The 24,139-nt window shown below is 41.1% G+C and overlaps 1 protein-coding gene and 1 long non-coding RNA gene across 2 annotated transcripts in view; both read left to right on the top strand.

The window, feature by feature from the left end:
* Window positions 1–24,139, top strand: part of Kiaa0319l (KIAA0319 like) — an 87,864-nt gene that overhangs the window by 23,603 nt on the left and 40,122 nt on the right. Inside the window, exon 3 of the mRNA XM_048350867.1 lies at window positions 8,813–9,339. Within this exon, the coding sequence (XP_048206824.1) occupies window positions 8,813–9,339 (527 nt within the window). The remainder of the gene's footprint in view (window positions 1–8,812; window positions 9,340–24,139) is intronic.
* LOC125354899 lies at window positions 392–1,449 on the top strand. The gene is made up of 3 exons (XR_007211561.1): window positions 392–1,024; window positions 1,059–1,093; window positions 1,330–1,449. It is a non-coding gene; the product is annotated as an uncharacterized LOC125354899 (long non-coding RNA).

Here is a 24,139-nt window from a genome sequence, read left to right as displayed (position 1 = left end):
CATGATTTTCCTCAAGCCTTTTGCCATTTTCTATGTGGGAGGAATAGGTAGCTATCTTGTCATCAGTTCCTTACATTTTCCTATTCTCTTTATTTTTCCAGTGATAAAGTACCTGAACCATTATGAGTTGTGTGAGTCTGATCTGACATTCCTGTATAATATGTGCTTTTTGATTCATTGCCACTTACCCTCCCTTCCCATCCAACCTGTAAACTTTAAAAAACTCCACTGAAGTCATTATCTGTAAGACACTAGTAATCCTAGCTGCTTGGGAGGCTGAGAGTGGAAGGATCACAGTTTGAAGCCAGCCCAAGCAGGAAAATTCCAGAGACTCTTATCTGGAAAATAACCAGGAAAAAACAGGGCTTAAGATGTGGCTCAAGTGATAGAGCACCAGCCTAGCAAGTGGAAGGTCCTGAGTTCAAACCCAAGTACCTACAAAAAAATCCATTGAAACTAATAAACTGTTTATTCTCAAACTTGTTAGTTAAGACAGTAGATACAATATTCTGAGACTGGCTTTCTCATGCAGAAAGACTGTTTCTCCTTCTAGCCTGCAGAAGATTGTTATTCATTCTTCTATATCTCACATACCTCTGAGTTCAGAGGCACTGCTCACTTCACTTGTTGAATGTTACTCATTCACTTGCATGCAAAAACCTTGGCTCTTTCAGATTCCCTTTCTACTCCTAATTATTACTTCTTTATCAATTATTTACCTCCTTCATTTACTATGGTACATGAACTTCATTCCTTTCAAACTTCTGTTGTTGGCCTGGATGTTTTCAGTACAACTCATTCAATACCTGGCTACCTGGACTTGTGACAGTTCATTGTTCATTAATTCAATACTTTAGCCATATATATGCACATGTTTATTTACTTATACATTTATTTATATACTTATACAATGATTTTTTTGAACATCTGCAGTGTAATATGCCAAGCCCTAAGCTAGTTATGAGATGCAGTTATTAAAGGAAAGAAAAACAACTGAACAACCTAAACTAGACATGGTCCTAAAGTTTACAGTGCACTGAAGGGGAAAAGATATCCAGCAACTTGAGGCTTCTCTGAAGAAATGATGAGAAATGTTCTCTGAAGAAATGTTGAGCTGAGGGCTGGGGATATAGCCTAGTGGCAAGAGTGCCTGCCTCGGATACACGAGGCCCTAGGTTCGATTCCCCAGCACCACATATACAGAAAACGGCCAGAAGCGGCGCTGTGGCTCAAGTGGCAGAGTGCTAGCCTTGAGCGGGAAGAAGCCAGGGACAGTGCTCAGGCCCTGAGTCCAAGGCCCAGGACTGGCCAAAAAAAAGAAATGTTGAGCTGAGACCTCATTTGAGGAGTAAATTGGAAGAAAGAAGGAGTCAAGAGAGTTTCAAGTAGAGGGAGCTGCGTGTGCAAAGGTCCAATGAGATGAGGGAGAATGATTCATTTAAGAACTGAGGAATGGGGCTGGGAATATGGCCTAGTGTCAAGAGTGCTTGCCTCCTATACATGAAGCCCTGGGTTTGATTCCCCAGCACCACATATATAGAAAACGGCCAGAAGTGGCGCTATGGCTCAAGTGGCAGAGTGCTAGCCTTGAGCAAAAAGAAGCCAGGGACAGTGCTCAGGCCCTGAGGCAAGCTCCAGGCCTAGCCAAAAAAAAAAACAAACAAAAAACTGAAGAATACTGGTGGGTTGCAACACAGAGGAGAGAGGTCATGATACTGATACAAGATGGGCCCAGACACATAAATCATGCAGGATCTTTCTTTTTGTCAGTCCTGGGGCTTGGACTCAGGGCCTGAGCATTGTCCCTGGCTTTTTTTGCCCAAGCCTAGCGCTCTAGTACTTTAGCCACAGCTCTATTTCTGGCTTTTTCTATTTATGTGGTACTGAGGAATCGAACCTAGGGCTACATGTATACGAGGCAAGCACTCTTGCCACTAGGCCATATTCCCAGCCCTGTTGTTTTGTTTTTGTTTTTCGTAGTGCTGGTGTTCAAAGTTAGGGCCTCATACTTATGCGAGTGGTCTACTGTTAAGCTGTGCCCCCAGTCCCGTGTAGAGCACTGGAAAACCACTGGAAATTTTGTATAATATTTATTTTCAAAAGATAATGTATGTAAACTATACAAATGCAAAAGGCATAAAAAGATATTCAATGAATAAATCAATCCAATCTTTCAGTCACCTAGTTTCACTTCCTAAAGGCAACCATGCCAATTTCTTGATTATGCTTCCAAGAATGCATATGTGTATATATACACAAACACTGTATTCTCTACTCCTGCACAAATTGTAGCACACTACACATACTCTCTGCATCTTTCTGCTTCATATAATACATCCTAAATATCATTCCATATCAAAACTATATAGAGTGGGGGGCTGCAAATATGGCCGAGGGGTAAAGTGCTCGCCTTGTATACATGAAACCCTGAGTTCGATTCCTCAGCACCACATATATAGAAAAAAGCCCAAAGTGGCACTGTGGCTCAAGAGGTAGAGTGCTAGCCTTGAGCAAAAAGAAGCCAGGGACAGTGCTCAGGCCCTGAGTCCACACCCCAGGACTGGCAACAAAAACAAAACAAAACAAAAACTATATCCAGTGGTCTTGTTATCCCTGCAGCTGCCTGCATCTTCTATAATTGATTAAAAGAGTTCTCAATTAATAGTTGTGTAAGTTACTTCCAGTAGTTTTTTATTTTAGTCTGTATGCAGTGAATGTCTCATATCAATATCTCATAGTGCTAGTATATCACTGCAATAAATTATGAGTTTTGTTATTTGTATTTTGTAAAGGCTGAATTTCTTTTCTTCAAAGCACTTACTTAGTTAGTAGTCTTATATTTATTTATTTTTTTAAATCTCTGTGTCCCCCACCTCAGTTATCAGCCCCACCCAAATAATGCCTTTTATGAAATAGTTGCTTAGTAATATTTGTTGACTGAAGAATAAAGAGATCAGGATAGTGATCTGAGAAGGCTTTTGAAAAGAATGGAGGCAATTTGAAATGTCTACTATTGGGAATGAAGCAAATGATGGTAGGAATGAATGAACACTCAGGATGGCCAGGAAGCCCAACGCTGATGAGAATTGGAGACTGTTTAGTTATAAAGGAAGCAGTCTGTACAGTAGAGGGATTTTCCACCCAATTTTCATCCTCTTCCAAATTCATCCTCGATGATGGCCTTTTTACCCAGACATGTGGGGAAGATGTTACAGTGATGGACTGTAGAATCTGAGCTGGATAAGGAGTGAGATGGAGAGGGATCTTAAGCATCTACATTCATGGCTTTAGTTATTTGTGGGATAAGAGAACAAAGTTGTTTTTTTCATTTCAGTAAATATATTTTTTCATTAAAGAGGCACATTGTGGGCTGGGGATATAGCCTAGTGGCAAGAGTGCCTGCCTCGGATACACGAGGCCCTAGGTTCGATTCCCCAGCACCACATATACAGAAAACGGCCAGAAGCGGCGCTGTGGCTCAAGTGGCAGAGTGCTAGCCTTGAGCGGGAAGAAGCCAGGGACAGTGCTCAGGCCCTGAGTCCAAGGCCCAGGACTGGCCAAAAAAAAAACCAAAACAAAACAAATAAAGAGGCACATTGTACCTTTGCTACTCCTCTTTGCACTACTGTCCCCAAGTTTTGTTTTGTTGTTTTGTTTTCAAAATGGAAGGAAGGCCTGAGATGAAACAGAAAATGAGCCAGGGAGGAAGGTCTGTCATACCACATATAAAAGTTGCTTAACTTCCGAAGGCTTTGTTTTATTCATCTGACTGCTCACCAGGGTGAATTTTTGGATAGTCTATTTGGATAGTCTATTCAGGTAGTTATCCCCGAATCTTTCCCCACAATTAATGCATTTAAAAGGCTTTTCTTCACCACTCATACTTCCATATTGAATCTAGACTGCTTTCTGAACAGAGGCTTTCCTAGTTGTGACATTCTTAGGGTTTCTGACAGTTGTCAATTCTCTGATGACTTTGAAAGGACAGGGGTCTTTCTGAAAGCTGTTTCTACTTTCTAGAGTGAATTCTCTTACGATTAATAAGCATTGGTGAGTGCTCCTTGACGAATTTCTCATATCTAATACATATATGCAGTTGTTTGCCTATGTGAATTTATGATGATTTAAAAGAGATGATAGTGGGATAGTTTCTAAAGATTATCCCATAATCTTTACCATTATGAATTCTTTTTTTTTTATTTAACTTTTTTCTTTATTGTCAGAGTGTAGTACAGAGGGGTTACAGATTCATATGTAAGGCAGTGAGTATATTTCTTGTTCAACTTGCTACCTCCTCCCTCATTTTTCCCCCACATCTCCCTCCCTTCTTCCCTCTCCCCCCAAGAGTTGTATAGTTGGCTTACACCAAATGGTTTTGTAATTATTGCTTTTGGAATGGTTTGTCTTTTTTTCCTTTGTCTCTCGATTTTGATATTCCCTTTCCCTTCCCTAGTTCTAATACCCATATAAACAGTATCCAGAGTACTCAGTTGGGATACAGTGGTAGCAGGGGGTACAAGAGGAGCAAAACTAAACAAAACAATCAAGCAAACAAACACAAGAAAAAAAAACAAAAGGTAAAGTTTCACATACCATTATGAATTCTTTTTTTTTTTTTTTTTTTTTTTGGCCAGTCCTGGGCCTTGGACTCAGGGCCTGAGCACTGTCCCTGGCTTCTTCCCGCTCAAGGCTAGCACTCTGCCACTTGAGCCACAGCGCCACTTCTGGCCGTTTTCTGTATATGTGGTGCTGGGGAATCGAACCTAGGGCCTCGTGTATCCGAGGCAGGCACTCTTGCCACTAGGCTATATCGCCAGCCCCCATTATGAATTCTTAATGATGTGATTGTTCAGTTGGCCGATAAAGGAGTTGTATTTGAAGACTTTCCCACATTGTTTGCATTTGTTTTTGTCCCAGTACCAAAGCTTGCACTCAGTGCTTCTTGCTCTTGCTTGGTTATCTTGCTCATGGTTGGTGTTCTACCCATGAGCCACACATCCAGTCTGGCACTTTTTTAGTTAATTAGAGATGAAGTCTAATAGGCTTTTCTGCTGGCTTTGAACCACAGTCCTCTAGGACTCAGCTTCTTGGGTAGGTAGGACTGCAGATGTGAGGCACAGACACCTGCCCTTCATTTATAGTACTGCTTCTCTACAAAGCTTCTACCGTACCAATCCAGGCCTCTTTCCATCATGATATTTGTTTGATTTCTTGGAATAGATATTTTACTTTAAGGCTGGTGTCTTTCTTTCAAACTTTTGCTCCTGGAACTTCTCATAACTAAATCTAGGGATCTCTTTGCTCCAGTTGGGTGATTAATTTTGGTTTGAAAGAGAAGCCCAGAGTCTCCAGATTCATATAGATTTCTAGCATTCTGTCTCTGTAGAGGGTCTGTTGAAGATTATCAGGTATTTCCCTTTGATCTGAGTAAAGGCCATAGCCACATCCCCAGATGTCAGTGCTCCCTGAATCTGGGCTCTAAGTAGATTGAGAGGACATCTGTCTCCTGAACTGTTTTCCTTAGGCAAAGAGAATCTTGTGAAAGCCAATAGTTCTGGAAGCTAGAAATGTAAAATCTAGGTAATAATTATGACAGGTTCCCTCTGAGACTGTAGGTAGAATCTTTGTTTCCTTGTAGCTTCTGGTGGCCCTTTTAAGCGTTGGCATTCGTTGGCTGTATCACTCAGCTTCTTTAAACGTTGATTTTAGGCTCTTGTTTTTTTTGAAGTAAGCATTTAAAGCTGGCTATGTCCCTTTAAGCATTGCTTTAACTGCATTTTACAGGTTTTGATAAATTTTCATTTTTATTCAATTTGAAATCTTTTCTAATTTTCCTCATGAAGTTTCAACCTGTGATTGATATATCAGTCCTCAGCCAAGACTGATGTAATAACCTGCATGGCGGGAAGTCCCAGCCCGCGCTGACATCACTGCCTGGGATTGGCCGCTAGAAGGGGGCGGGGCATTAAGGAGTGGTTGAGGTGGCTGGACAGTGGGGCCTGGGGTGGGGCATCAGAGAGCCGTTTTAGCCATTAGAGAGGGGGCGTGCAACCCTATATAAAGGGCACGAGTTCGGAGGGGGGGCACATGATGTGTGTGTGCGCACATGTGTGTGTGTGTGTGTGTGTGGCTTGTGGGCGGTGTGTGTGGAGAGGGAGAGAGGTGATGTGTGTGGAGTGAGAAAGGAGAGAGAAAGCGGGGGGAGTGGAGCGGAGGAGCAGAGGAGTAGAGGAGCAGGGGAGTGGAGCAGACTGGCTGGGAGCAAAGCTGGGCCGAATGGGAAGGCCTAAGGCCTTCGGAGAGGCCTTGGGGCTTAAGGCCTGTGGAGAGGCCTAAAGCCTGCGGAGAAGTCTAGAGGCCTGGGGAGAAGCCAGAGACCTGAGGAGAGGCAAGGCCTGTAGGAAGGAGGACTAGAAAGAAGCTCACTCCTTTGGTGGTTTGGAGATGGAGGCTGCTCTGGGTCCTGGGTTTTGGGACCGCGTAGGCACAGGCCAGTATTTGAAGGTGGAGGCTGTTCTGCTTCTGGGTTTTAAGTTGTAAATAAAATGCCTTGCCACCTTTAGCTGTGCCTCTGTGGATTTTTCTCGCTCTCAGGTTATTTATTACACCACCCAGACTTCTGAAGTTCTTTCTCTGTATAACAATCTCCTTTCTTGTCCTTTGTTTGCCTCCCCAACTCAGCAAGACTATATTTTTCTGCTTAGATTCGCCTTAACCTGGTCATAGCCTGGAAGGGGCCTCCAGCAGAAAGCTAGAGTGATCACAGTCCTGTGGTGCCTATTGTCAATGTCCAAAAACAGTTGCTGGGGCTGGGAATACACCTAGTGGTAGAGTGCTTGTCTTGTACACATGAAGCCCTGGGTTCAATTTCTCAGCACCACATATACAGAAAAAGCCAGAGGTGGCGCTATGGCTCAAGTGGCTGAGTGCTAGCCTTGAGCAAAAATAGGCCAGGGACAGTGCTCAGGCCCCGAGTTCAAGCCCCAGGACTGGCAAAAAAAAAAAAAAAAAAAAAAAAAAAAAACACAAAAAAAACAGTTGCTTCAAAAATGTTCTCATTTTCTAGTCACCCATGGTGGGAGGGAGGGAAGTCCAATAGCAAAGCATTTCTCAAGGATAGAAGTAGCAGTAACAGTACATTTAAAAAAATAGTAACTTGCAGAAAAGTATGGATTATTTTTATAAAGTTTATCTTTTCACTGTATTAAATATGAGGAATCTTCTGAGAAGAACGAAGGAAAGTTGGCATAAAGGCAACTGACAGTAGTTATTGTTTTTAACAGTTTATTGATTCCAGCAAATTTCTATATACAAAATTCATGTTATTGGTGACTGTGTGGGAAGTAGCTAAAAAATGAAGGATATTTCTGTAGTTCTTTGTAGCTTTTTTTTATAGTTGTTATTTATTCATCTTTTCTTAAGGAAGTTTTATTTTTTTTCTAGCTTTCTAAATTGCTTTGTCTGGTATTAGGTTGGTGCCAGTGGATCTCACATTTCTTTTAGAGAACAATGGCAGGCTGGCTTCCATAATAGCGCTTCTGACTCAATAGTCTAGAAGCCTGCCATTATCTTCCTTTTATTTCCAAGTTGATTAGTGTCCACATTTAGTCTGTTAGATATTTAGGAAGTATTTTGTGGGAGTCTAGATGGCTTTGGCTGGCTATCAGGTGGCTGCTTTAGTTAGAGCCCATTTTTAGTTAGGCAGATATAATTTTTAGTTATGCAGATATAATTATCCATCTCATCAAAAGTTTGGTTCTATTGCGTGTTTTCTGTCTATAATTCAAATATATTTACTATACTGTAATTGCAAGACTAGGGCTAGCGTGAGAAAAGAGAGGAACCTTGAGCATGACATTTTAAATTCTGTTTTTGTTTTTTTGTGTGTGTGTTTTTTTCATGTTGGCACCAGGGTTTGAACTCAGGGCCTCATGCTCTTGCTTAGCTTTTTACTCATGGCTGATATTCTATCACTCGAGCCACACATATAGCCCAGTTTTTTTTTTGCTGCTTAATTGGAGATAGTCTCACAAATTTGTATGCCTGGGTTGGCTTTAAACCTTGGTCCTCAAATCTCAGCTGCCTGAAGCAGTTAAGATATCAAATCAAGTGTAAGCCTCTGATTTCCAGCTGTAGCATGAAATTTAGTGACCTCCCCATCAAGGTTTTGGAAGCCCTCCTTGAACTCATGTGACGCAGAATGAAAATCTCCTTGAATTTTTTGCTTAGAATGTCTCTGCTGCCTCACTCTGGTCCAGTTCCTATGTAACCCTCACCACTGTGGTTACGGATACCTGTGTGACTCAGACCTTAAAATGATTAGTTTGAAAATGGCTGTGTCTATAACCTGCATGAGGTCAGGAGCATTCAGTTTGTGTTGCTGCCAGTTCAGTGGGAAACAAATCCGGTTTGTTCAGCTACCCTCACTTTCACCCTGATGTGTACTTTGGAGGTATGGAAGGTCAAATTTTGAGACTGTGTTACCCAGCACCCCACATACTTCTGCCAGAATAGTATATATTTATTTTTTTTATGTTCCATAAAACTAGAATTGTGTGAAAAGGTTTATGTGGCACAACTCATTGAGAAGGGAAACCATTGATGAATGTAGAGCAAGTCTCCTACAAGCTAAAATATCCTGAGCCAAAAAAACACAGTCTTTTGCTGCCTTTCTTCCACTCACTAGACAGTTTTCTCACCCTCTTAAAATCCTTCCTTCAAAATAGCCTCAAATGTTGATGTTTAGGGCTCTTCATGGAGCAGTAGTCCCTGTTTAGTTTCATCTTACAATGTTTTTATTCTTTGTTTTTAGATGCCACTGAGAGCAAGTGCCAGCAGGGGAAGACACAATTTGGAGTTGGCCTAAGAACTGAGGGAGGAAATCACCTCCAGTTTCTTAAAGGATCCCCCTCTTTCCAGTCATGCTGGGATGCCTGCTGCCAAGACTCTGCCTGCCATGCCCTTTGGTGGCTAGAAGGGCTGTGCTTTCAGGCAGACTGCAGCACGCCCCAGAGCTGCCAGCTTTTCAGGACAGACTCTTCTAATTCCATGCTGGTGTTTTTTAAGAAAATCCAAACTGCAGGTGATTTGGGCTTTAATCCTGAAGATGATGTGCCCTATGTTCTGGGGCTCAGTTGGAGTAGGGCATCTTTGAGGAGGCAGAGCTCCCCCAGAGCTCCACTCAGACCTGCTGCATCTTTCAGTGACCTGCAGAGCTTAATCAGGAAGCATCAGAAGAGAGAGAGTCCCAGGGAAGTTGTTCCTCCCACAGTGACACAGCTTTCTCAAGTGAATGACTCCAAACAACTAAATGCTCTGAGTACAAGTGACTCTCCAGAGGTAAGCAGGTTACAAATAAGGAACAGAGAAACTTAAAGCTATTCTTTTACTTCCATGCATGAGCAACCAAGCTGATGCTTGCAGACAGTGCTCACAGGATGAATGCATTTATTGCTTGACATCTGCTTTCTTGGTGCTGCCCAGATGTACAATGACAATTTGACTTTAGAAATGATGTTCACTTCATGCAGGTCTGGTCATTATTTTGGTAAAAGTAGAAAAGTTGCTCATTAGCTAACTTAAGCTGGTTTTTGGCTACAGGTAAAGTGCAGTTGTGTGGGTGTTAGTCGCTACCAGTGTTTCTGCCAGATTGCAAAACAATTGATTTATGTGGCTGCAGTCAAGTTGTCCTCCTCCATCTCCTGCCTATAAACACATTCCTTATGAGGTAGTTTCTATTCCAGTCCAAATTAACTATGCCTGGTGCTGCAGACTAAGATTTGACCTGCTGGGCTGGGAAGCCGGATGTGGCCATTAGCCAGGAGGTTTCTGGGGTGACTTCTCAGCAAGTTGCATATGCCAAAGGACAAACCACCAAGTAGAGTTTATTCTGTTTATTATGTTTCTTCATTGTTGATCTTCCCGGGCAACTGATTAAAAGGAATGACTCACTCTGTGCTCAGTCTTCCCTGATTACTGACTTATTTTTGTATTTGTTTTGTCCTAGTTGTCTCTGTCAAGTTGAAGCCAGAGTGAGGAGGCTATTACATGCCAAGCCTTGTGTGTGCTAATCATTGTACTATGTCATTTTCTTTAATTTCCATAGCAACATCTCCAAGTAGGTACTATTAGCTCTGTTTTACTAGTGAGGAATCTGAAGCTCAAAGCAGTTAAACAATTTGCCTATGATCATGTAGCTAATGAATAACACAAATATTATTATTAAGGAAAAATCCTCCTAATGCAGTATACACATACATACACATGACTACTACTACAATAAAGCTTATACACTGCCAAATAAATCAGACTTTACGTTTCTAATAAGTAATTATGTGGATTCTGAGGGGATAAGGACAGAATAATGTGATAGCATCTAACAAGAACATAACAGAGACTCTGGTGTAAAGTTTGACCACCCTAAAAAAAAAAAAAAAGGAAGGATTACTTCAGACAAAACAGAATATCAATGGTAGAGTTACCAGGTACCTAGAATGTGGCAAGGTTAGGACATTGAGAGCATTAATCTTTTTGTACAAATAGAGAAAGAACTGGGTGTGCTCCACTTCTGTTGGGTATCCTGGTAGCTTGGATAATAGGAGCACACCACCATATCCAGCTCTTTGTTGAGGTCTCAAGAACTTTTTTCCCCCCAAGAGGTTGGCCTTTAATCACAATCCTACTAATATCAATTTCCCAAGAAGGTAGAATTTCAGGTATGAGCCACCAACACCTTGCTGTAATCATTTTCCTAAGATCAGATCTCTTCCTGACTGGGGGCCTTATTAAAGAGGTTTAAGAAGGGAATGACAGAACAACTCTTCCGTATCCATGGCAAATATTTTCTAATACTTCTAGTGGGTACTTGAAATTGGGACTGTTATGTATAATACAGAGAAATATGTATCAATAAAGTACAGACATGCATGCAGTTTCATTCGTGTGTGTGTGCGCGCGCTGATCCTAGGACTTGAAGTCAGGGCCTGGACTCTGTCCCTGAGCTTTTGTTTTCAAAGCTCACATTTTACCACTTAAGCCACAGCTCCACTTCTGGCTCTTTTGGTAGTTAATTGGAGATAAGGGTCTCACAAGCTTTTCTGCCTAGGCTGGCTCTGAACCAAAATCCTCAGCTCTCAGCCTCCTATATAGCTAAGATTATAGGCATGAGCCACTGGCACTTAGCTCACAATTTCATTTTCATTGTAGGTCTCAGCAACCTGAATCTTATTTTTTATTATTAAATTGATAACTTTCACATTTTTACTTTGAGAGATACAGAGTTTTTCAGTACTAAGGTTTGAACTCAGAGCCTTGCCCTTGAAGGCAGGCACTCTGCCACTTGAGCTATTCCTCCAGCTTTTCACTTAAAAAGAAGCTCTTTATGGTTTTTGCCAGCATATCTATCTTACACTCTGGGCCATTTTTAAGTAGGATATGGAGTTTTAAGCAGATGGTAAACACAGCATAGATAAATGGAACAAAGTGATGTTTCTTGTCTGGGGGCCTCAGTTGGTAGAGCTCTAGCCAATGAGTAAAAGTGACAGGTACCAAGTTCGAGTTCTAGTCTTAGGCCTAAAAGAAAAAGAAAACGTATGAATTACTTATTCCTGGAAATTTCCATGTAGTATTTTTGAGTCACAGTGGCCACAGCTACTTGGGACCATAGAGAGAGAAACCACAGCCGGCCACCAGAGGTGATTCACACCTGTAGTCCTAGCTACTCAGGAGGCTGAGATCTGAGGATCACGGTTCAAAGCCAGCCCAGGCAGGAAAGTCTGTGGGACTCTTATCTCCAATAAACTACTCCCAAAAAAGATGGAAATGGTGGTGTGTCTGAAGTGATAGATTGCTAGCCTTGAACAAAAGAAGCTCAGGAACAAGGCCTAGAGTTCAAGCCTTAGGGCCAGTCCCGCCCCCCCAAAAAAAAGGGGGAAAGAAAAGCCACAGGTAAGGAGAACAGCTATAATCAGTATGTTGATGATGTGGTAAATTGATTGGAAAAGGGCAAAAAATGTAAATGGCCTCCTACTCATCAAAAGAAGCTAAAGATGCAGAAAAGGGGATAAATTAAAAAATCCTTTAGAGCTGTGTTTCTCAAACTTTAGCATGTATCAAACTTGCCTGGAGGCCTGGTTAAAAACAGACTACATCAGAATTTCTGAGTTAGGGCTGGGAATATGGCCTAGTGGCAAGAGTGCTTGCCTCCTACACATGAAGCTCTCGGTTCGATTCCCCAGCACCACATATATGGAAAAATAGCCAGAAGGGGCGCTGTGGCTCAGGTAGCAGAGTGCTAGCCTTGAGCGGGAAGAAGCCAGGGACAGTGCTCAGGCCCTGAGTCCAAGGCCCAGGACTGGCCAAAAAAATAAACCAAAACAGAATTTCTGATTTAGTAGATTTAGAATGGAACTTGAGAATCTGCTTTTTCCAAGTTCCTAGAGAGTCCTAGGGATCACAATTGTAGAACTGCTATCTTTATGGGTTTGCAGAAGGATACATTCTTCATTGTAGCATGAAGGAAGGATTGGGTGGGAGCAGCTAAGGTAGGTTTATAGGTTAGGTAGAAGAAAATCATGGTAATTTTGATCTTATTACTGTTTCTTCTTCAGTGTGCTGGGTTATTTATAGACACTGGAAGCAGAAGTAGGAGGGGTGGGTGTAGGTTGGCAATATCAAGGAAAATCAAGTTTGAGGAGAGTAGTAATGGTCCAAAATAGCCATTGTGAAAGATGACTAAGTGAGAATATAGAAAGATTGCCGGTTAGTTTTAAAGATGGAGACTGTGCACTTAGAGTAGTGTCTCCCAGTGATCTTTACAGTTTGGTGAGACTTCTCAGTAACTTTCAGCAACTCTTTTATTATTCTCGCTTTTATCTACTCACTCTCTTGACAGAACCTCTTTTCCATGCCATAATTTCCTTCTGTACAAAGCAGCTAGCAAATTTTCTATCTTGGATAAATCAAACTTATCAGACTTTTCTCTTCCCTTCTCTTCCTTCTTCCCCTTCTCTTTTCTTTTTTTCCTTGTTGGTCTTGGGGATTAAACTTCACACTTTCTAGGCAGGTACTCTACCACTTGAACTATACTTACCAGTCCTTTTTGCTTTAGCTATTTTTCAGATAGGGTTTCATTTTGCCCAGGTTGGCTTCAGACCATAATCTTCCCACCATATCCTCCTTCATAGCTTGAATTTCAGAAGCATACCACCATGCTTGTTTGTTTACTGAAATGGGATTGCTGTTAACCCTAGTTGATTGCCAGTAGAGTCAAATCCTGACCAATCTCCTCCTCCTAAATAGCTGGGATTACAGGCACAAACCACCATACTATATACAAGGCACCACTCTGAGTCCTCCACATATATTAACTCTTTTTTTTTTTTTCCAGTCCTGGGGCTTGAACTTAGGGCCTGAGCACTGTCCCTGGCTTCTTTTTGCTCAAGGCTAGCACTCTACCTTTTGAGCCACAGCACCACTTCTGGCCTTTTCTGTTTATGTGGTACTAAGGAATCAAACCCAGGTCTTTGTGTATGCTAGGCAAGTACTCTACCACTAAGCCACATTCCCAGCCCCCACATGTATTAACTCTTAATCGATAAGACATATTTTACAAGTACTATTACTGTTCCCATTTTATTTAATTTTTATTTATTTATGTTTTTATTGGTTTATATTAGCTATGCAAGGGGAGATTCCATTATACAATTTCCACACATGTATACAGTGTATTTCATTCAACCCCTGTCAGTCACTCTCCATTACCACATTAGCTCCTACGATTCCTATTTTGGAAGTGGAACCTCAGCAAAAGAAAGGTGCTTGGCCAACACCACCCAGCTAGTACTTGTTAGGTAGAACCAAGACTTGAACGTAGGTGGTCTGATTCTACACAGAGTTTGTCCTCTTCACCCTCTTTCTCAACAGGCAGGAGTTGGAATGAGGAGAAATTTTGAAAGCCAGATGTCAACTGTATCTATAAAGTAGAGGGAGCGATGAGTAACATTTTTTCTAGAAAAGTAAAAGAGTAAAGGTTTGCAAAGGGCACTGGGAAATGAAAGCAAGGATAGCTTCAGCATACAATAGTATAATTAGGAGCAATGAAATTAGAAACAGAGCAATAATTGGAAATACAGTAGACTTAGACCTGATAGTTTCCTGGAAAACAGTGAAAGCTCAAATTTCCAGGCCTTAACAGAATTCACTTGTGTATAGGAAGAAGCCCCTGAGGTAGTGTTGGTTGGAGAGTTCTGTTCCTTCTCACTTACAGTGGTGAGCAGTGGCAATAAATTGCCAGTGAATAGGATTTCAAGAGCTTTGTGGTCTGACATGGATAGTGGGTGGACCTGGGTGGAGGAATATTGAATTTGAACTTTGAATATTGAATATGAACTTGAGGAGTGGGCTTTTTCTAGAGTAGGCAGTGTTACCCAAAGACTTACATAGTTTGACATAACATAGGGAGGACTTTAACATAACTTAAAAAAAAAAAAAAGGACAGAATGAAGTCTTCAGATAGACCCTAAATGCCATGCTTAGGAGCTTGATTCTTATCTTGAAGACCCTGGGTAGCTCTGGAAGGTGGTAAGATTGCCTTGTGCATTCCAGATTGTTAACTTGTAGGCATTTCTTTTTGGCAGAGAAATGGAATTCAAACTTCTGCTTAATGCACTAGGGAAAAGAAGGAAATGTATGCAATGCAGATCTTCTAATTAGAGATGACAAGCTAGCATCTCTGGTTTCTAGTTTATTCTGTTTGCACTGAGGTAGGTCAAATAACTCTGCATCCAAAGCTGGGAGAAATTGTATCTTAAATTGCTCTTGTCTTGCCTGAAATGCCTGCAGAGCTGCAAAAGTGTTGGGTTGTCATGATGTATTTTTCTTTCTTTTGTGTACATAATATACTGTATCCAAGAACAGCTATTGTGGACTTTTTTACATTTCCAAAAGTGGACAGGAGTGACATTTATTCCCTTTTTTCACTTAAATGAGGGAGAAACTTGTCCTTCTTAGTTTAAGTACTGCTACACCCTTTCTCTGCCACCAGCCTCTGAATTGTTGGCAGAAGGGGCATGGATGCTTGTTAATTAAGTTATGGAATGTGCACAGTACAAGCAGTCTAGCCCCTAGCAATGAATTACTGTCAGTCCTGCTTCCCTTGAACCTAGAAAGGAAGGTCCACAGAGGTAGCCCCATGCACACCTTCTTGCTGCCTTTGTCACTGAACACTCCCATGTTGTTTCCTTGTAAGCCTGAGCTTATCTGTTTATCTGAAGGTGTGGGTTGTAGGCAGAGACAGAGAACACCTTACATAACAAGGACAGCATTGTAAGCAGTTCCTTTTATGATTTTGTTCGTTTTGTTTTGTTTTCCAGTTTTTTTCTTCCTTGCTTGCTTTTGGTTTTATTTTAAAACTTCCTCTAAATCCTTTAAGTTTGTGAATTTTTTGCCAAGAATTCTTTTTTTGTTGTTATTATTTCTTGAAAAATCTGTAACTCTGCAGAGCCTTGTTTTTCCCAGCTTTTCACTCTCAGTTGTCTGACAAACTAAAATTCTTTACCATTTTTTTTTTTTTTTTTAGCATTAGGTCCCCCTTCCAGACCTCTGGCTTTAATTATTTGTAAGACATCCCCGAAAGTGACTTTTAGTACTGTGAATGTATTAAAAACAACATTGAGGGGCTGGGGATATGGCCTAGTGGCAAGAGAGCTTGCCTCATATACCTGAAGCCCTGGGTTCAATTCCCCAGCACCACAAATACAGAAAATGGCCAGAAGTGGCGCTGTGGCTCAAGTGGCAGAGTGCTAGCCTTGAGCAAAGAGAAGCCAGGGACAGTACTCAGGCCCTGAGTCCAAGGTCCAGGACTGGCCAAAAAATAAAAAATAAGAAAACAAATAAAAACAGCACTGAGGGCTGGGGATATGGCCTAGTGGCAAGAGTGCCTGCCTCGGATACACAAGGCCCTGGGTTCGATTCCCCAGCACCACATATACAGAAAACGGCCAGAAGCGGCGCTATGGCTCAAGTGGCAGAGTGCTAGCCTTGAGCGGGAAGAAGCCAGGGACAGTGCTCAGGCCCTGAGTCCAAGGCCCAGGACTGGCCAAAAAAAAAAAAAAAAAACATCACTGAGTGTGATGGCAGATACCTGTAAGCCCTGCTACTTGAGAGGCAGCGACAGAAGAATCATATTGTTTGTAGCCAGTCTAGGTAAAGGTACTGTTTCTCAAAAAGAAAACAACAAAAGATATTAAGCACTCTTCTAATATTACAAATCATTCTAATCTTACAAAGTAGCTTATTGCATCATAAAAAAACAAAACAAAACAAAACTGGGCAGCGGCAGCCTGTTTCCTTGTTGAATGTATATCTGATAGAAATCCCTACAATTATAATCTTCTTTCTTTAAAAAGTATTTTGAACCACAACACCTTTTACCTTTTTTTCCCCCTACCATAATATCTACTGTTTCATCTAATCTAAGAATTCTGGTTCTTTTTTTGATGGTACTGGAGTTTCAACTCAGGGTTTCATACTCGCTGGGCTTGTAAGCTACACTTCCAATCTTGCTTTTTGCTGATTATTTTAGACCCAGAATCTCATAGACTTTTCTGCCCTGAGCTAACCTCAAGCCATGATCCTCAGTCTCCTCATGAATCTCAGTCTCCTGTGTAGCTAGGATTACAAACATGAGCCACTAGCACTTAGCAAATACAGTTCTGGTTCTTTACCCAGTTTAAAAAAAACAAAACAAAACATGTACAGGGCTGGTAGTGTGGCCTAGTGGTAGAATGCTTGCCTACCATGCATAAAGCCCTAGGTTCACTTATCAGCACTACATATACAGAATAGCCAGAAGTGGCACTGTGGCTCAAGTGGTAGGGTGTTAACCTTCAGCCAAAAGAAGCCAGGGACAGTGCTCAGGGCCTGAGTTCAAGCCCTAGAAGTGGCAAAAAAAAATCATGTACAATGAGTTTGAAATTGTTTATTAGTTATTTTGTAAGTTAACTTATTGTCTTGATCCATGTGTGCTGCTATCAGAAAAATAAAACATAAACTAGGTAGCTTATAAACCACAAATTTATTTTTTGGTTCTGGGGTCTGGGTAGTTTAAAGTAAAAGCCTCAATGGCGTAGTGTCTGGTGAGCCTGTTCCCGATGGACAGTACTTTCTAACTGTGTCCGCACATAGGGGAAATGGTAACCAGACTCTCTTGGGCCTTTCTGTAAAGGTTTCAGTGACCTCCCAAAGGTCTTACCTACTCAGAGCATCATGTTGGAGGTTAGGATTGCAACAAATGAATTTGGAGAAGGATGCAAACATTCAGTCATAGCACTTAGGAAGCTAAGTGAGTCAATTAACAGATCCTTGATAACTGTGGAACTTCAGCCATGGGAAAACAGCCTCAAAACTAGCCATTCTCATTTAACACCCCAGCCACAGTCCTTTCCCATTCCCCACTTCAAGGAGGGTCTGAGTTTTTCTCAGTAGACTAAGAAGATGTAAGTTTATAACTAACCACTATAAATAGAACCCTGCCATTTTTTCCACCCTCAGTAGTCCATTATGTTATTCTTTGGTGTAGTTTTCTTTTTGTTTCATCTGCTTGGGGGCTTGCTGTACCTCTTTAATCTGTGTTAGAACTATGGTAGAATGTTTATAGTTTTCACCAAATTAGAAATTTGACCTTTTTCTTTCAAATATTAAGCTGACCATCACAGTTTGCTGATGTTCTGTTCATTTCTTTCCCGTCATTTTCCCCTCTGTTTCATGTTGAATAGTTTCTATTGACATTTTTCAAATGTACTAGTCTTTTCTTCTATGCTTTCTAAGTCAACCACATATATGTCTAAATCTACCATATAATATATATATATGTATATGTATATAAAATCTCAGACATCATAGGGTTTATCTCCAGAAATTTGTTTTGGTCTTTTTAATGTCCTCTCTGTCCTTACTATGGTTACTACAGAGTAGTCTCTTTATCAGTGAGGAATATGTTCCAAAATTCTTTTTTTTTTTTTTGGCCAGTCCTGGGCCTTGGACTCAGGGCCTGAGCACTGTCCCTGGCTTCTTCCCGCTCAAGGCTAGCACTCTGCCACTTGAGCCACAGCGTCGCTTCTGGCCGTTTTCTGTATATGTGGTGCTGGGGAATCGAACCTAGGGCCTCGTGTATCCGAGGCAGGCACTCTTGCCACTAGGCTATATCCCCCGCCCTCCAAAATTCTTGGTGAATACATAAAAATGCAAGTGCTACTGAACTCTGTGATAAACTTTATAAATTAGGCATAGTAAGAGACATTTTAAAGGCATCTTTCTGTTACCAGCAATCACCTTGTATGAAGAAATGGTTTACTTTGGATCACAGTTTTGAATGTTTCAGACCATAGTCAGTTGGCTGTTTTCTTGGGCCTATGGTAGCACAGGACATCATGGTAGGAGCATGTGGCACAGGAGAAGGTTCACCTCATGGCAGTCAGGAAGCAAAGTCCCCCTTAAGGGCATACCCCAGTGACCTACCTTCCTCCAACCAGACCCTACCTCTTAAAGGTTCTACCAGGGGACCAAGCTGTCATCACCTGACCTTTGGAGACTCCAGATCCAAACTGTCACAGAGACTAACAGCAATAGTTAAAAATAATGAAGGACAGTTTTTGCCTGAACATGAGCAGTGTTTTCCTGACAGATGTTTGACATCAGAGCTGCCCACTAAGTGACTATGGGTAGGTAGTAAATATAAGGAGGATATACTGTACCAAGGGACCATTCATGTCCCAGGTAGGATGAAGTGGGATGGCATGGAATTTCATCATGCTTCAGTTTAACACCTAATGCACTATTTATTTCTAGAATTTTTCATTTAATATTTCAGACTACACTGGTGTTGGGAAACTAAATCCACAGAAAACAAACCTGGGTTAGGAAGAAGTACCAAACACTTAACTTTTCTTACATCTCCTCCAACTTTTATGGTGCTAGAGATTAAATGCATGATCTCATGTATGCCAGGCACTGAGCTACCAATGGAGAAAAATACATGGAATACAATTATAATAATCATTTTAATATCCTTGTCTAGTAGTTGTGGTGTCTGTTTTATTGCTGGTCTGGTTTTGTGTTTGTTTGTTTGTTTGGAGTGATACTGTGGATTAAACCTAGAGCCTCATTCATACTAGGCAAGTGCTCTGCCACTGAGCTCCACCATAGCCCAGAATCAATTTTAGTTGATTGAAATTTTTTCTTGTAGCAGGATTATTTTCCTGCTTATTGTATATCAGGTCTGTCTATTTATCTATCTTCTCTCTCTCTTTCTCTCTCTCTCTTTCTCTCAATCTCTCTCTGTATTTCTCTCTCTCTCTCTCTCCAGTTCTGGGGCTTGAACTCAGAGCCTGGGTACTGTCTCTGAGGTTTTGCTTTGTTTTGTTTATTTGTTTGTTTGTGATCAAGACTAGTGCTCCACCATTTGAGCCATACCTCCACTTCCAACTTTTTGGTGGTGGTGAATTGGAGATAAGAGTCTTATAGACTTTCTTGCCTGGACTGGCTTCAAACTGCAATCCTCAGATCTCAGCCCCCTGAATATAGGATTACAGGCATGATCCACTGGTACCTGGTAACCTTCTCAGATTAGTTTTGATGGGATGCCAGATATTATTAATTTTATGATAGGATACTAGATATTTTTGAGTCATCATAGGTGTTCTTTTTTTTTTTTTTTGGCAGTCCTGGGCCTTGGACTCAGGGCCTGAGCACTGTCCCTGGCTTCTTCCCGCTCAAGGCTAGCACTCTGCCGCTTGAGCCACAGCGCCGCTTCTGGCCGTTTTCTGTATATGTGGTGCTGGGGAATCGAACCTAGGGCCTCGTGTATCCGAGGCAGGCACTCTTGCCACTAGGCCATATCCCCAGCCCCTTTTTCTTTTTCTTTTCTTTTTTTTTAAAGTCGGTTGTGGGGCTTGAACTCTGGGCCTGAGAACTGTCCCTGAGCTCTTCAGCTCAAGGCTAGCACTCTACCACTTTGAGCCACAGTAAATTTACACTAAATTTATTAAGATTAGAGGTAAATTTTAAGTTGAACTAAAATTCTTCCGATTTTCTGGTGGCTGATTGGAGATAAGAGTCTGATGGACTTTCCTGCCCAGGCTGGCTTTGAACTGCAATCCTCTTGATCTCAGCCTCCTGAGTAGCTAGGATTATAGGTGTGAGCCACTGGCACCTGTCATCATAGGTGTTCTTGAGCTTTGTTTTGATATGTGGATAAACTGTTTAAAAATAAACTGATCCTTTTGAGTATTGCCATATGAGTTCAGAGCTGTATTTATTTGAGGATTAAAATTTCTACACTATTGAGACAAGACCTTTATTAGTACTCAAATTGAGGTACCATGAATTATGAAGTTTTCTATTCTGACTTTTTGGAGTGGTTACTATTCCTAGTCCATGTGAACTTGAGTACTGTCTTGTAATCCTTTTGGGTAGCTCTTTCCTTGGCTTTCAGTAGTTTCTTCTCATTTAGGAGATGTTCAGTATTTGGTTGAATAGCTCTTGTCTTCTGCAGACCTTCAGTCCTGTCTCCCTTGCAAGACTCCCAGCTAGATCTCTTCAGCTCAGCAGACTGCTAGTTTTTGCCTAGAATGCTCCTTCCTGTGCTACAGCCTAGAACTTTCACCATTCAGTTGGGACAGCAATAGTACACCTCATTTGTTTTTCTCTTAGGAATTGATGCTTTTCATCTCCTCATATTCTGTGTCTTAGCATAGTTTCATGTATTTTTTCTGGTCTTTTAAATTATTTCAGGTAGGAGAATAAATCTATTTCCTATTGTTTATTCCATCATAACTGGAACCAGAAGTCCACCACATTTTATTTTATTTCATTTCATTTTGCCAGTCCTGGGGCTTGGACTCAGGGTCTGAGCACTGTCCCTGGCTTCTTTTTTGCTCAAGGCTAGCACTCTACCACTTGAGCCACACCACTACTTCTGGCCGTTTCCCCTATATGTGGTGCTGGGGAATTGAACTCAGGGCTTCATGTATACGAGGCAAGCACTCTTGCTACTAGGCCATATTCCCAGCCCCTCCACCACATTTTTGTTTTATTTTATTTATCTCTCCCCATTCCTGTTTTAAACATTTTAGTTCTACTCCCCTATAAACCCACTGCTTATTCTTCAAGATCCACTGTAGGCTTTACTTCTTTTTCTTTTTCTTTTTGCCAGTCCTGGGGCTTGATCTCAAGGCCTGAGCACTGTCCCTGGCTTCTTTTTGCTCAAGGCTAGCCTTCTACCACTTGAGCCACAGTGCCACTTCTGGCTTTTTCTACATATGTGGTACTGAGGAATTGAACCCAGGGCTTCATGTGTGCAAGGCAAGCACTTTACCACTAGGCCATATTCCCAGCCCAGGCATTACTTCTTTTATGAAGCCTTTTCTGATATTCACTTCCCCAGACTGGGCTTGGATGTTCCAAAGTGTTTCTACAGTATGCTAACCTTGCCATTGTGTTTTCAGTCCAACAACATGATGCAGCTATACCATTTTACTTTCATCCTCTATGTATCAGGGATAGTGTATACTTGCTTTCTTACCTTTATTCACATTTAATCTTCAGTTCTGTGAAATTTGGGTTTTACTAAAGCTACTTTTGCTTGCTTAATCAGTAAATTCACAGTTGCAAACTGCATTGTATTCCTCTCACCCCTGATTTGATTGGATGCCATCTTTGTTTTGTTCTGGTTGCTGTTTTCTCATTTCTTGTCATAGAATACTTTTCCTGCTTTCTCTTGTAACTAGTCCATTTTGTGGGCCATTTCTCCTACTCCTTGAGCCTTTACATTCACAGGTATTCTATATTTGAACTTCTGTTTTGTTTAAGTGTACTTTTATTGTAGATTGTCCTTTCCCATGTTCCAGCTACAGTTGCTGGGAACTTAAATCCAAGTTTGAATCCTTACTGGAATTTCTCAGAGGTACTTTTGATTCAGTATGTTTATAGCATAATGTTCTTGCTTTTTCCTTACATTTGTTCTTCTGTAGTCTGTCTTTATTTTTGCTGTCGCTATAATCAGCCTTTCACTTAAGCTAAAAACATGGTGTTGTCTTAGACTCTTTTCCCCAAACCCCAGATTCATTTTAGCCTCACAGATATTACATCTTTAATATTTAATAATCCATCTCACAGGAGTTTCCAGTAATGATGATAGAATGAACTGGGCTCTGAACCTCCACAAATAATAATGATAAAATCTGTTTTAAAAGTATTTAAAGGAGGGGCTGGGGATATGGCCTAGTGGCAAGAGTGCTTGCCTCGCATACATGAGGCCCTGGGTTCAATTCCCCAGCACCACATATACAGAAAACAGCCAGAAGTGGCGCTGTGGCTCAAGTGGCAGAGTGCTAGCCTTGAGCAAGAAAGAAGCCAGGGACAGTGCTCAGGCCCTGAGTCCAAGCCCCAGAACTGGCCAAAAAAAAAAAAGTATTTAAAAGAATTGGATGAAACTGTAACCTCTCTGTACATCAGTTTGATAATAAAAATTTGAAAAAAAAAAGGAATTGGAAAGGATCCAAAGGTAGACATGCTAGAGAAAAGTTTAATTTTGAAAAATGTCAACTGGAAATGATAAAAATTATTGTACATTTTTATTTAAAAAAAATTTGTCTGTGGGCATTCAACAACCTCAGAGCAGAGGAAAGTAACAGTGGAAAGTCCAGCCTTACTGTCTTATGATAGTTAAGAATAGAGTTCACACAGAAAACAAAGGGGCATGATCTCCCTGATATATGACTGTTAACAAAGGGAGACGGAGAGACAGTAGAGACCAAGTCTGTGAACACTGTATATGTGCTTGATACATTGTATATTGCATATTGGTCTACCTGACCCTAGACAAGGGATGGAAAAACAGTTTGTAAGATATCACAAGAAATGTACACACTGCCCTACTATGTAACTGCACCCTCTTTGCACAACACCTTGTAAAAAAAAATTTATGTTCAATTAATAATAAAAAAAATTTTAAAAAAAAAAGAATAGAGTTCACAATATAAAAAAAATCTGAAAATTTATTAGGAGAACCTTAAAAGCAAGAAAGCCACAAATGAGGGCGAACCTCATAACTGGAGTATGTTCTGAAATCCCTGGTCAGACCTCTAACAATATGCCTTCACGGGGAGATTCCTGGAGGCCTAGAACAAAACAAGTAGAGATCAGAGAGGCAGAGTCAGTATGAGAACCTTTCTTAAAAACAAACAAAAGCAAAGGCGCAGGTGCTTGGCTCAAATGGGTAAATACATGAGATGTTCAACATCAATAGGAAAGCACAAGTGGAAAATCACACTTAGTTGCCGCTACACCTTTTAGAATGACTAACTTAAAAAGCTACCCCACCAAACTAGCAAGGCTATAGAATAACTGGAAATTCCACACTGGTGCTGTGTCATAATGTTACAACAACTTGGAGAACTGTTTGGAATTTTTTTTAAATTTTGTTTAATGTCATTGTTTATGTATTTATTTTGTATCAGTCCTAGGGCTTGAACTCAGGGCCTATGCACCATCCCTTAGCTTTTGTGCTCAAGATTATTACTGTACTACTTGAGCTATACCTCCACTTCCAGCTTTTTTGGTAGTTAATTGGAGATAAGAGTCGCCTAGGGGCTGGGAATGTGGCTTAGCGGTAGAGTGCTCGCCTAGTATGCATGAAGCCCTGGGTTCGTTCGATTCCTCAACACCACATAAACAGAAAAAGCTGGAAGTGGTGCCGTGGCTCAAGTGGTAGAGTGGTAGCCTTGAGCAAAAAGAAGCCAGGGACCAGTGCTCAGGCCTTGAGATCAAGCCTCAGGACTGGCCAAAAAAAAAAGAGACCTAGACTTTACTGCCTGGGCTGACTTTGAACATGGACCCTCAAATCTCAGCCTACTAACTAGTTAGGTTTACAGGCATGGACTATTGGTGCCCAGCAGTAATATTTTTTGAAAAGTTAAAGATAGACCTTCTGTATGACCAGACCTTCCATTCATAAGCATTTAAGATAAATGAAAGGATATATTTGTACGAAGACTTGTAGAGCAATGACTTAGCAACTCAATTTATAATATCCAAAAATTGGAATCAACCCAAATTAATTAGTAGACTAATGAATAAACAA

This window comes from Perognathus longimembris, chromosome 7 (assembly GCF_023159225.1).
Source record: "Perognathus longimembris pacificus isolate PPM17 chromosome 7, ASM2315922v1, whole genome shotgun sequence".
Taxonomy (NCBI): domain Eukaryota; kingdom Metazoa; phylum Chordata; class Mammalia; order Rodentia; family Heteromyidae; genus Perognathus; species Perognathus longimembris.
Note: the sequence above shows the minus strand (reverse complement) of the source record. Positions and strands in the feature narration are given on the sequence as shown.